The 14,535-nt window shown below is 32.8% G+C and overlaps 2 protein-coding genes across 2 annotated transcripts; one reads left to right on the forward strand and one right to left on the reverse strand.

Annotated features, from left to right (window-relative positions):
• Positions 1 to 1,272: 1,272 nt before the first annotated feature.
• On the reverse strand, positions 1,273 to 3,429 carry LOC110024177 (pentatricopeptide repeat-containing protein At1g07590, mitochondrial-like). Its single transcript, XM_020723986.1, is given in 3 exon segments — positions 1,273 to 2,169; positions 2,172 to 2,789; positions 3,065 to 3,429. Coding segments are annotated over 3 exon segments (1,581 nt in total). The 5' UTR covers positions 3,386 to 3,429; the 3' UTR covers positions 1,273 to 1,527.
• A 3,358-nt stretch (positions 3,430 to 6,787) lies between these two features.
• On the forward strand, positions 6,788 to 12,681 carry LOC110024199 (60S ribosomal protein L9-like). Its single transcript, XM_020724024.1, has 3 exons — positions 6,788 to 7,201; positions 11,957 to 12,079; positions 12,451 to 12,681. Exons 1-3 carry the CDS (start codon positions 6,839 to 6,841, stop codon positions 12,535 to 12,537), a joined length of 573 nt encoding a protein of 190 aa, XP_020579683.1. The 5' UTR covers positions 6,788 to 6,838; the 3' UTR covers positions 12,538 to 12,681.
• The last annotated feature ends 1,854 nt before the right edge of the window (positions 12,682 to 14,535 follow it).

The following is a 14,535-nucleotide window of genomic DNA, read 5'->3' on the forward strand; positions in this document are numbered from 1 at the left end:
TACATACATAACATCAAAACTTTTATATTTATATTTATAATACTTTGGTGTGGCAAATCTGTACATGAATATGTTTATTTAACTTTTTAAAAGTAGGTGGTAGTCCTTAAATATTAAGCTTTGGGTGTTAGATATGTTGTGGTAGGTATGTAAATGCCCCTATTAAGATCTAAACAAACAAATGAGGAAGTCCTTTAAATATCCCCTCTAATTTCTCTGCACCCCCCCTTATAACTTGTGGAATGCCAGTTACATATAAAAGAGAAGGAAAATGAAAAAAAAGGGCATTTACATACAAGCCCTTAGGCTTCAGAGATATGCGAAAACATAAGAAATATTATGTGAGTTCCCAGAATTCCCAACTTTCATTTTTTACTTATTAACATTAAAAAAAAACAAATACATATTTTGATGCATAGATAAGATGTCATATATGTAAAAATATAATAAGCTTAGGCGTCAGAGATATGCAAAAACATAAGAATTATTATGTGAGTTCCCGGAATTCCCAACTTTCATTTTTTACATTTATATCACTCAAATCTTTCATATAACATAAAAAAATACCATTATTTTAACTTTTAAAAAGTGAGTAAATCTTTTCATGCATGGTTAAGGTGGTATATATGTAAAAACGAAAGTTTCAACATGAGTCCAATGGAGGTGACCAATGAAAATTTCATTGATTGTGCTGATGTGAATAGTTTCAACAATATTTGTCTTTCACATATGATGCCAGTTCTTTCACATATGATGCCAGATAATTCAAAAAATTACTTTATAAAATTGCACAATAACAGCAATGCGCTAATAGACAAAAGTTAGCCCCTATCTTCCGCTTGAACAATCTGACTGTGAAGAAGGATAAGAAGTCAATCAAAGCCAATTCTCTTTAGTTTGATCTGTTTGGTTCATTAATCCAACTAAACTTAGGCTTCAGAGATATGCGAAAACATAAGAAATATTATGTGAGTTCCCAGAATTCCCAACTTTCATTTTTTACATTTATACCACTCAAATCTTTCATATAACATAAAAAAATACCATTATTTTAACTTTTAAAAAGTGAGTAAATCTTTTCATGCATGGTTAAGGTGGTATATATATGTAAAAACAAAAGTTTCATCATGAGTCCAATGGAGGTGACCAATGAAAATTTCATTGATTGTGCTGATGTGAATAGTTTCAACAATATTTGTCTTTCACATATGATGCCAGAAAATTCAAAAAATTACTTGATAAAATTGCACAATAACAACAATACACTAATAGACAAAGTTAGTCCCTATCTTCCGCTTGAACAATCTGACTGTGAAGAAGGAGAAGAGGTCAATCAAAGCCAATTCTCCTTAGTTTGATCCGTTTGGTTCATTAATCCAACTAAATATGCTAAAAAATGTCACATATGTGCAGGGATATATTTGTAATACTTTCTAGAAAGTAGCACATTTTACTTGCTCACAAATTGAAACTACGGTTCATGATAAATGCTGTATAATTGTTATAAGGAAATACAATAAAAGTACATTAAACCTTAAATTCCTCCAAAATTCTCAGGAGACTATAAGTCTCAGCATCCGGCCTAGCTCCCGCGAGTATCATATTTCCCAGAAATTCAGGCTCATGAACCTTGGCCCTCACATAAGCTTTCAGAAGACTATTATACACAAAAGTATATCTACAATACTTCGTCTCCTTAAAAACTCTAAAATATTTCCTAGCATTCATTATATCACCAATATCAGCAAAAGCTTCAACTAACATAAGATTGGTCTCAAGCCATGGTGTGGATCTCCTCACCCGAGAGCTCACTTCCTCATCTCTTCCCAACTCCAAAGTCCTCAAAGCCTCCTCAGCCAAACCAGCATTTAAGCAACCCAACGCGAGGTGGCGATACGTTATCGCGTTCGGTTCGCACCCACTTTCTCGCATCTCTTCAAACAATGCTGATGCTTTGTCTACCAATCCATGTCTGCAGTACACAGAAATAATGGAATTATGTTGACTTGTCTTCTTCACCAGCTCCATCGACTTCATCTCCTCCCATATCGCTTCGGCCCTATCAACACGTTTCATTCTTCCAAATGCCTCAATCATGATTAAAAAGCTTTTGGATCTTACATGAGGAAGAGCTCCAACAAGCTTCCATGTCCTCTCTAGCTCATCTTCAGCTCATCTTCTTTCCTCAGATAGCCATATAAGATGAGCAAGATGTCCAATGTGGACCAGTTCTTACCAGTTTTTATCTTCTCAATGGCTTCCACATACATCTCCGAGACTGTGTACAATCTCGCTACAGCATGAGCCATGGCCATAATTCCATATGTGATCTCGTTGGGATCAACTTTGGCTCGTAACATTTCATTAAAAACCATCGAAATACCTTCCATGTTGTGCTCGTCAGCTTCGATTTTCAGGAGAATGTTGTAAGTAGATGTGTGTGGTGGAACTCCATCCGCTTTCATCTGTTTGAGGAGTTTGGGGATTCTTTTTCTACGGCTCGAAGGTGAGTGGAGGATAATCAATCTATTGTAAGCATAAGGAGAAATGGGGAGAGATAATTGTCTCATTTTCTGGATGTAATTGAGAGAAAGTCTTATTAGGCCTTTATCTAAGCAGGCCAAGACGAGGTTGTTGTAGAGCAATTCATTGTGAAACTCATGCGGGATTCGAAGAAATAGGCTTTCGGCTTCTGAGATGCCATAAACCTTGGCAGTGAACTCTAACAGATAAGCGTAGTCTAGTTCTTTTAATTTATAAGGCCTCTCCCTCATAATCCATTCCATGAACTGAAAAAAAGTGAAATTTTTAAGCACATTTGATTTTATGAAAACTAAATTTTCATGATGACCATGTGATGATGGAAACTATATGAAACCATCAGAATAATGAAATGTAAGCAAATATTGGTCTCTATTTTCCCAGTTAACAGCACCAATTTCTAAATATCTGCACCGTCTGGCAAGTTTCGCTTACATCCGGCTTTTAAATCGTTGTCTAAATCCGTTTCCATACATCCCCTTACGCTTCAGACATTCGATCGAACATATGGTGGGCAACTAACCTGGAGCGCTCTTTTGCTCAAGCGGAGCTTCCTCAGCCGATTGATGGCGTGGAACACTTGTCCTCGGTGAACGGCGAATCCGTCTCGCATCCAGCTCTGAAAGGCAGAGATAATCGGCTCCCCGCACTGAAGCCTCTCCACTCTCGACGACAGAGAGTCGCCGGGAGCTTCCCTGCATTCAGATCCTTCCGTTAGGGTTTGAGAATTTGGAATGTCAATTGAAGAAAGGGAGAGGATGGATTTCGATCCAAAAGCGAAAATGGTGCGGAAAATGGCGCAGTTTGGGAGTGCAATTCTTCTGCGGAGGAACTCTAATCTCATTGCTGGAAGCAGAAGAAACTTGCTAGTTTAACTAACGAGTTATTCTTTTGTGAAGATGAATATATATAAGAATGTTTTGGTGTTATGTATATGAATATATAACATTGTGAGTTATGCATGTAAATATTTTGGGATGCTTTTATAAATTATTTTTTTTAGACGAACAAACATGCAAATCACAAATTTCTTATGATACTACAATTTTATCATCTAAATTTACTATTGATGTGTGCTAGAAAATTCACGAAGGTAAATTGGTTTTAGTATTGCAGGAGAATTTAGTATACACTCAGGTAAAAGAAAACAATCAGAGATGACATCATAAGTTTTTATGTGGAAAACCCGTAAAGAAAGTTATATTGTTGATTACAGTGAACCTTTATTCCATAGACTGAAAAGAGTTAGTAAGTTTTCTAAGTTACAACGACGATTGGTGGAGTCCGATCAGTGGTAGTGATCAACGATGGTCACCGGTGATCCAGGATTGTCGGTGGCGGTCAACAACGATCGGAGTTGGTCCAATCGGTGCTGGTGTTGGACTTACGCTCCTCAAACTTTTAAGTTTTTTTCTCAAGCTTGTCCCTTCTCCTCTCATGAAATGGGTGAGGCTCTATTTATAGTGTTCTGATTGTAATTAATGCAAAAATACGAACCACTTTAATGAGACGGTCCAGAGAACTTTCTTCTATTTGTCGGAGTTTGATGAATATTTGAGAGTCTTAACGATGTCTGAATCGAGCAAGCTTGAGCTCGTTGAATTTTTTTTATTGAGAAGCCCATGTCGACTACAAGCTTGCTAGATTCGTCGTTGGTTTTATCCTTCTATATATGTCAGGAAAGCCTCCAAGTGCGGCTTAATGTCTTGAATTGAGCTTGATTTAACTAATTTTGGTAACATTAGGTTATTTTTGTCAAGCTGTTCATTTTGACTATAAGTTTTTTTTGAAATTGGAGTTTTAAATGAATATTTATCGAAGTTTGAATATTTCCTGCTAAAAAAACTACCTCGACATTCATGTCCAATGATGGAGATTTGTCGGACGAAATTTTTTAAACAAAAATTAAAATTTTACTCTGAGAAAATGTGAAAAGACGAAGATATGATAATTCTAGTTTTACAAATAGCAGCTAATTTTTCTAAATAATACAACGCTATAGTTTAATATAATACACGATCATAATTGAAGAGATAAAAATATTATCATAAATTGTAAAACTCACCTGAAAATTGAGATGTTTGCAAGCCCAACGGTTTTTATAGAAAAAAAAAAACCTTTCATACTTATTCATTTTTCTCCCTTAAAATAATATGTATATTCCAGTAGGTTTGAATCCCAAAATATAAGAAGTAGGGTTGTAAATGAGCCGAACACGAGCGAGTTAAGACTCGTCTCGTGTTCAGCTCGCTAAAAAATATTATTATTCGTTTTCTGTTCCTTCATATTTTGAACAAAAAAATATGTTCGTGTTAGACTCGTTTGCTTAACTAGCCAAACACGAGTTTATGACAAACATAGTTATTACAACCTTAATCACCCAGTCATAAGCTATTAATAATCTAGATTTAAATCTTATTATTTGTTTTCAAACTTCATTTAAATATGATTTAATATATTTTTTATAATATTTTTTAATTAATAATCATAATTGATTATAAATGTTTGTAGGCTTGTAGTTATATACAGAATTGAGTGGTATGCACTTGTTTTTTATTCTTTTAAAATATTTACATGAATAGCACCTAAAACATATTTATTTTGTATTTATATCATCTGACATAAAATATCATAATTTAATTTTTATAAAGTGCAACCTAAAATTAAGGTTTAGGCGGGTAGAAATTTATCATCTAAATTTCACTATTGATGTGTGCTAGAAAATTCGCATTACAGTAGAATTTAGCATACACTCTGGTAATAGAAAACAATCAGAGATGACATCATAAGTTTTTAAGTGGAAAATCCGTAAATGAAGCTAGATTATTGATTACAGTGAACCCTTATTCCATAGACATAAAAGAGTTACTAGGTTTTCTTAGTTACAACGTCGACTGGTGGAGTCCGATCAGTGGTAGTGATCGACGATGGTCACCGGGGGTCCGGACTGTCGGTGGAGGTCAACAACAATCAAAGCTGGTCCAATCGGTGGTGGTGTTGGACTTACTCTCCTTCTCAAACCTTTAAGCTTTTTGCTCAAGCCTGCCCCCCTCCTCTCATGAAATGGGTGAGGCTCTATTTATAGTGTTCTGATTGCAATTAATGCAAAAATATGAACCACTTTAATGAGACGGTCCAGAGAACTTCGTTTTATTTGTGAGCGTTTGATGGATATTTGAGAGTCTTAAAGATGTCGGAATCGAGCAATCTTGAGCTCGTTGAAATTTTCTTGTTGAGACCCCCAAGTCGACTATAGGTTTGCTAGATTCGCCATTCGTTTTATCCTTATATATATGTCAGAAAAATTTCCAAGTGCGGCTTAATGTCTTGAATTTAGCCTGATTTAACTAATTTGGTAACATTGGGTTATTTTTGTCGAGCTAGTTAGTTTGACTATAAGTTTTTTGAAATTGGAGTTCTGAATGAATATTTATTGAGGTTTGAATATTTCCTGCTAAAAAAACTATCTCGACATTCATGTCTGATGATGAAGATTAAAATATTATCATAAATTATAAAACTCACCTGAGATGTTTGCAAGCCCCATGATTTTTATAGAAAAAAAAAAAAAAATCTTTCATACCTGTTCATTTTTCTCCCTTAAAATAATTCGTATATTCCAGTAGGTCTGAATACCAAAATATCAGAAGTAGGGTTGTAAATGAGCAGAACACGAGCGAGTTAAGAATCAACTCATGTTCAGCTCGCTAAAAAATATTATTATTCGTTTTCGGTTCCTTCATATCTTGAACAAAAAGAAAGTGTTCGTGTTAGACTCGTTTGCTTAACTAGCCAAACATGAGCTTATGACAAACATAGAGTCATTTTGACAACCTTGATCACCCAGTCATAAGCTATTAATAATCTAGATTTAAATCTTATTATTTGTTTTCAAACTTCATTTAAATATGATTTAATATATTTTTATAATATTTTTTAATTAATAATCATAATTGATTATAAATCTTTGTTGGCTTGTAGTTATATACAGAATTGAGTGGTATGCATCATCAACTATATATATGTGAATCTTGTTTTTTTATTCCTTTAAAATATTTACATGAATAGCACCTAAAACTTATTTATTTTGTATTTATATCATCTGACATAAAAAAATATCATAATTTAATTTTTTTAAAGTGCAACCTAAAATTAAGGTTTAGGCGGGTAGATATGTAAATATATAAAATTGAGTGGGTATGTATTTTATTTTCTCAACCACCGGAACATTACCATAGTCCGATTGTCTTCCTCTCGTCCACCATCTCTCTTCCGCTTCGGTTTCTTCGACGGCGCGATGAAGACGATCCTCTCGTCTCAAACGGTGGATATTCCGGAAGAAGTCACCGTCAATGTTAAAGCTAAAATTGTAGAGGTGGAGGGACCTCGTGGCAAGCTTACACGCAATTTCAAGCACCTTAACCTCGACTTTGAACTTGTTGAGGGAGGAAAGAAGCTCAAGGTGGACGCTTGGTTCGGATCCCGGAAGGCGACGGCGGCGATCCGCACGGCCATCAGCCATGTTCAGAATCTGATCACCGGTGTGACTAAGGGTTACCGGTATAAGATGCGCTTCGTGTATGCACACTTTCCCATCAATGCCAGCATCGCTAACTCTAATTCTTCCATTGAGATTCGTAACTTTCTTGGGGAGAAGAAGGTATGCCCATATTCGGACATTTTTTTTCTTCCGTGTTTGATTTTCTGTATTGTTTCAGAAAATTTAGGTGATCTTATTGGCGGGCTTTTGTTTTGGATGTGCTGTAGGTTATTGGATGATGTGTTGCATGATTTTTACTTTTGATTGCCAACATATAAATCCTTCCTTGCTTGGTTTTAGTATTTAAGATCCTAGGGTTGCAGGTGTTTCTTTGATGATTTGTGTCGAATATGTATGAGTAATTTGATTCTGTTTTGGCCTAGTGGTTTTTGAGAAAAACATTTGACTTTCTGTAATTTCTAACAAAACTTAGTAAGCAGGTAATAGTTATTGTTGTATATAAAGCTAGAAGATGCCGAGGATTCTGAGAGTGGTTATTTCAGCTATTGATTGTTGAGTTATAGAAATCTCTTAGATTTATATGAGATGATGTGATGCACTGACTCTTTGCACAGCTTCAACTAGTGCGTTGCTCCATTGCATGCTTAGCTTTGGCTCAGAACAATTTTTTTGTGTTCAAATTTCATTGTTCAATTTAGCCTCTGCTGCAATAACTAGGCAAGAGCATTGTGGTTCAATTTAGCCTCTGCTGCAATAACTAGGCAAGAGAATTGTGGCAAGAATGCTTGCTTATTATTTCTCATGGGGGCATTTACATACAGAGCACACAATTCTCATGTATTTATATTTCTAACACCTAAAATTACATATTTTCGCAAATAGTACTCAAATATTTAATATCACTTAAAAAATAACACCATTACTATTTTTTAAAGGTGAAATATACATTTTCATGCATAAGCTTAAAGCACCAGTGTTCAATGTATGTAAATATGAAAGTTTAGATGTGAGATATGTAAATGCATAAGAATTGTGTGCTACGTATGCAAATTTTCCTTTTTTTGATCACTAGGTCACTGCTCATTATTTTTAATTTCCTTTCAAGGCGTTGTCACCCATTAGTTTCATGATACTCTTCTCATTGGTTATTGTTGTTGGAGCTTTTAGCTAACAAGCATTATTTTCGAGAATGCTTCTTGATGCCTCCCATTCACACCGTCCCACTTAATTTTGCTTCTAACTCTAAGTTTTTAGTTGATATCTCAATCTAACGAGTATTATTGAGTTTTAAGATAATATTTTATCACTTTATTATTTATATCTTTGATCTTTTTTCTTTTATGAGATTTGTGTTCTTGGATATGTCATTATATTTGTTGAAAAGTATTATCTAATGTAAGTTTGACTAGTTAAATGACTATTATTGATATGCAAGCCATGATCTTTCTAGTTTGTCAAACATGCTTTGCTTTGCACTTTATGCATTTAAGCAAAAAATAATCCCTGCCTGCTGCATAAATAAGTGGTCTTATAAGTTGTGGCAAGGATGTTAATAGGAACAATTAGAGCATGACATGGCGGGGTATCTAGTGGGTTATGGGGGAAGGAATATGATTTTTTTTAATCATAAAAAATATTTTGTCATCTTTTTTCACTACCTATAAAATTGTCAAAGCTAAGGTTATTTTTAAAGTAATGGTTATCCGTATCCTAAAAAATGCACCAAGTAAAATGTTCGATGGGGTTTGTGCAATTTTTGATATAGCAATTTCATAACGATCGAGCAATGAGTCATTATTTTGGGTTGTTTGGATGGTTGGATATTTATCAAATCTTATTGATGACATCAAGTTTGCTCAAGCATAATGCCAAGCTATTTGAGTGATTAGATCTTAGAGTGTTTGGGCTAGGGTTGTCAGTTCATGTCAGTGGGTCGGGTTCGAGTTCAAAGCAAAAATAATTTGACGCGAATAGGATCAACCCGAAATTGAACCGAATTATAAATGAATCAAAAACTAAGATCTAAAACTGACCCTAACCCGATCTTGACCTGCTAAACCGAATTGTCCCAAAATTTCGTGGTTATTTGTGTCATGTTTGGGTTTTCGGGTTCAGTTTGAACTCGGCCCGAATAACAAACAGGTCAAATTCTCTAGCCCGAACCCGACTTGAAAAATATTCGGGTCGACCCTAACTTGAATTTTTTAGTCGAGTTTGAGTTGTGTTGGCTTGTCAGACCAATTTTTGACACCCCTAGACTTTGGGCCATTCTTTGTTAATTTTGTATACAAATCACAACCACACTAAGATTTGACTAACAAATTCAAGACTACATTTTAAAAAATTTATTATTTAGTTTTTTTTTGTGACTGTGTTCATCATCTTATGTTTTAGCATTGTCGATAAATTCATTGTTTTTCAATTCAAGATTTTATAATCCTAATCAATGTTTAAAATTGCGTGATTGGGTTTTAAGACATTTTTTTTTATGATGTAAAACTTAAGCCTCTAGGCGTGTAAATCTCATTGTAATAAAATTGCAAATAAAGATGAAAATTAATATATAAGCATCATAATTATATTAAAGAAGGATTTTTTAACATCCTAATAAAGTAAGGACAAAGACTTAAGCATCATAATTATATTAAAGAATGATTTTTTAACATCCTAATAAAGTAAGGACAAAGACAAATTGTACCTATATCAATTATCAAATTACATAAACTACAAAATAACATGCATCAAAAAGCACAAAGCAAAAATGTAGTGCAAACTGCTGTCATCAATTCATCAAACCAAAATAAGTCATCAAATAAAAGTAATATAAATTATAAAACAAAGTAAAGTCATAAATGAGTTTATCCTGATAAATTTTTCTCACTCATATTTTCTTACACAACAATATTCAAATATTCAATTAAGAATATAATAAATGATTAAAAGCCCTCAACACTCTTAACTTTTATGGGGATTTCATTGGAGTCATCATAAAATGAATTATTTTTTATTCTCTCTTCTTCACTTCAGTTGAATCCATGATGTTTTCTCTTCAATCCTAGTAATTTTTTTCATCTTTAATGAGTAATAACCAATTAACAATTAATAACATTAAACAAAGTATAAGGCAACTTCAAATATTAATTTTTTGTGGATACATTTTCTTTTCACCCTTATTTTTGTGTGATTAATGCTATCCTTGTTCATGTCTTCATTGAATAATTTAACATTTTTATCTTATAAAACTCATATATTGTTATCTCGTTGTCATCATCATACAAAACATTCGTCATCTGATGACATATCTTCACTTTGAAGGAGATGTCATTATCCTTCAAAATTTTTTTTTTCATATTTATATTCTTCAATCTCGTCATACATGACATACTCTAAGAAATTCATTCTTATGGTCGTCACATGAGTTTTCTTTTTTTGTAAATTAAATTATATATGCTCCACTCCAGTTGCGCTCACATCCAGATGATAAGCATATAAATCTCAGAAATTTAACATCAAAACATTGTAGTTTTTGAGTGACGTTAAATTGGATCCACAGTTAATTAGAGCTTGAAAGTTAAAATTGGAGTTGTTATTTTTTTAATGAGGACATTAAATATTTAAAATTATTTGGAAAAAGACATTTTACAACAATATGTTTAATTTGCCATATCCCAAAGTAATTTTCTTTATTTCTAAATAGAATCATTTACATATCAGTAGTTGCTCTCTCAATTGAGTCAGCAACAAACCCATCCATATAATGCTCTGACTTGATCTTAAAATTGGTAGACTTATTCTTAATATATTGAAATTGTTGTTTTCGAAATTATCCAGTAGTATGCATATGACAGTGGAGTTGAAGCTCCCATTTCTCATCATTGATATTTAAAATCTCCCTTGAATTGACCTCTCTTCTTAAGTTACAGGCTATTAATTTTTTTATCTCATCAATTGCCTTGTAAATAAAACTAATAGCTGGCCTTTCTTTACATTCATCATTTTCAAAATTTGAATTAATAATCTTTATTTTTTTTCTATATGTGACATTAGATCGAAATCTTTTATTTAAAATAAATTTTTGACCTCTTTCCCCAAATTGTATTGGCCTTTATAGTTTATCCATTTAATAGAAGTGAATATTGTCTCCAATGATTGCTTAACTTTTAACATGCTCTATGTAGTCACATGGGTTGTGGCAAATTTTATTTTAGCACAATCTAGAAGTTCTTTCCAAAAAAAATTATTCATCAATGATGATACCCTGAATAGTTTTAAATGAATTTACTAAGTTTTTTAACTTCTTTCGCTTCAAAATTTTTTTGGCCTATATAGTTAAGTCATTTAATAGAAGTGAATGTTTTTCTCAAATGATTGCTTAACTTCTTACACGCTCTATGTAGTCAAATGGGTTGTAGCAAATTTTGTTTTAACAGGGAGTAGAAGTTTTTTTGAAGAAATTTTTTTCATCGAAGATAATACACATGAATAGTTTTAAATGAATTTACTAATCTTAAATCGGTTGAATTTTTGGATATGTTTGGGTGAAAATCAGGCATATTTATAAGCCTTCGGACTGAGTTTGAGGTCCCGAAGATGCAATATTAAGTATAACTGCAATCATTCAAATCAATGCGATTTTTCATTTTTATTCGCCGCATAAAATATTTTATTTGTCATGAATATACCATTTTCTGCTTATTTATTTATGACTTGCACAGAAAATCACTTTATATGCTTTGTTTGAATTCTTGTGGAAAATCATTTTATTCACCAGGTAATAGTTGTCATTCCTGTGTTTATTATCAGCGGAAAATCTTTCCAAAATACATTATGAAATTATCTTAATTGCACGGTAGATACCATTTTTCGATTGTTAATATTTGTCTCTATAGTTAATAGATATTTATTTCATTCCAGGTTAGAAAGGTGGACATGCTTGAAGGTGTGACCATTGTCAGGTCTGAAAAGGTGAAGGATGAGCTAATCCTTGATGGAAATGATATCGAGCTCGTCTCTCGCTCCGCCGCCTTAATTAATCAGGTCCATCATTCTCGCTCTAACTTTAAATCAACTTTAAAAATAGGAAGATTTGCATAAATGCATACCATTTCATCTCACCTTTGTATGAGGTGTATTTTATTTTTTCAAAAGTAAAAAATGGTGGTGTTTTTTATGTGATACGAAAGATTTGGGAAGTATAAATGTAAGAAGTATAATTTAGGTGTTAGATATGTAAATGCATATGAAACGGGTGACATGTATTGGCTTGTGAAGAGCAAATCCATCAGAAAGTTATAATTTAGGTGTTGGATATGTATATACATAGGAATTGGATGGCACGTATGTAAATGCCTCAAATAATATCTGATTTTCTTTATTTGAAATAATTAATATTTCTTTTTTAATTACAGAAATGCCATGTGAAGAACAAGGACATCAGAAAGTTTCTTGATGGTATATATGTGAGTGAGAAGGGAAGCATCACTGATGACCAGTAGATCTCATTGAACTCTATATTTATGTTTTATTTCAGTTTAGAGGGAGCTGTTTAGGAATTGACTTCTACCATTATGTTGTCAGTGAAATTTTGTTGTGTATATTTGGTGCTTTGGTTGATTTCTACTATTTATTTTGTTAAATGTGACAACAATCAAAATTGATTTGGTATGACTACTTGAATGGACTTTGTTTTTTATTCTATTTTTTGTAACAATAGTCATTTTGTGATTTTGGTCTGTTTTTCGGAGAGTGGAAACCCTGTCACTTGGTTGGTGTGGTTTGGCAAATTTTGGAGTAATATTTGATAATATGTTTGACCAAGAAGAAGGTAAATAGTAATGCTATTATATTTTTGTTGGGATCAGTTTTTTCAGACAACTTTCTACCTGCTTTGTTGGGATCAGTTGTTTCAGACAATATGTTAGTATTACTTGTTAAAGTAACACAATGATTAATATAAGAGGCGTCTCTTATTCATGTCATATCATGTTCATATCCTCACATCTGAATAGATGCATCATAAATTGAGACTGAATAACCAACTTATTGAGAAGGCAAGCAAGAAGCGAGGCATTAAGAAACCATCAATTCATTAATATAAGGAAGGGAAATTTACGTACATACCATGCCATTCTTATATATATACATATATGACATCTAAAGTTTTATATTTATATTTATAATATTTTGGTGCGACAGATCTATGCATGAATATGTTTATTTAACTCTTTTAAAGTAGGTGATAGTCCATAAATATTAAGCTTTGGGTTGTTAGATATGTAAATATATAAGAATGTTGTGGTATGTATGTAAATGCTTTTCAATAAAGAATTAAACAAACAGATTAGGAAGGCAATACTACCTTAACCTCTAGCTGTCTCCCTCCATAAAATCTACTTTAATTGATTAAATTCTAATTAATGAATTCCCAAAAGTCCTTTAGATATTCCCTCTAATTTCTAAAAAAAATTTCTGTGCGGACTCTTGACGTAGCTCTACGTGCGGACCAAGTTATTTTTAAGTTATTTTTAGGTTATTTCTGGGTTATTTTTAATAATACTGAAAAAAATATCCCAAAAATAAAGATCGCGGGTTAATTCTGAGTTATTTTAACATTATTGAAAATAACATAGAAATAACCTGAAAATAAATTAAGAATAACCTACGCCGCACGTAAATCTACGTCAGATGTCCGGATAACAAAAATGCTCCTAATTTCTCTGGCACCCCCTTATAACATGGGAAATGTCAGTAGGAAAATGAACAAAAAAGGGCATTTACATACAAGCCACACAATTGCTATCTATTTGCATATATAATACTAAAATTTTACTTTTTTTATATTAATAGCACCAAAATATTTCATGTCACATTAAAAAGACCACCATTTTTAACTATTAAGAAAATAAATATATATTTTTTCATGCACAGATAAGATGTCAGGTCTGTTTGGGTCAGCTGCAACTTATTGAATAATTTGCTAATAAACTGATTAAAAATAATCTGTTGATAAACCATGTGCAGTGACAATTACAAATTTTTATTTTTTCGAAAAAGTCATACCGTTGTCAGAAAGCTGTCACTGCATACCTATCTAGGTGCAATGTGAAAACGATGCTTTCAGCGTTTTCAAAGCACATAAGCTGACAAAACGCAGTTTATCCAAACAGACCAAGTGCATTTTTAAAACGCCACCGTACCAAATAAGCTGCCCCAAACGGACCAGTCATATATGTAAAAAATTGAATTTTAGGCGTGAGAGATATGCAAAAACATAAGAATTGAGTGGCATGCATGCACATCTTCCCATGAAAAAACATTAACAAAAAAAAACCCTGACATTTATTATTGAAATTGTGAAGAGTATGTCATGAACAGATGGGTCTAGCAGGCAATATTATTTTCTATAATGGAGCTACTTAACTCCCAATTCTTCTCGGCATTGATAAATTTCTTCTTATTGCGTAGCAGACCTCTTGAGATTCCTGTCAGAAATA

The sequence above is a fragment of the Phalaenopsis equestris genome, unplaced genomic scaffold, assembly GCF_001263595.1.
Source record: "Phalaenopsis equestris unplaced genomic scaffold, ASM126359v1 Scaffold000002, whole genome shotgun sequence".
In the NCBI taxonomy this organism is placed as follows: Eukaryota; Viridiplantae; Streptophyta; class Magnoliopsida; order Asparagales; family Orchidaceae; genus Phalaenopsis; species Phalaenopsis equestris.

What these genes read in the sequence shown, in the direction of transcription:
- LOC110024199 (XM_020724024.1), top strand. Translation starts at nt 6,839, where the DNA reads ATGAAGACGATCCTCTCGTCTCAAACGGTGGATATTCCGGAAGAAGTC. An exon ending in ACTTTCTTGGGGAGAAGAAG is followed by an intron (nt 7,202 to 11,956) that starts GTATGCCCATAT and finishes ATTTCATTCCAG; the next exon opens with GTTAGAAAGGTGGACATGCT. An exon ending in CCGCCGCCTTAATTAATCAG is followed by an intron (nt 12,080 to 12,450) that starts GTCCATCATTCT and finishes TTTTAATTACAG; the next exon opens with AAATGCCATGTGAAGAACAA.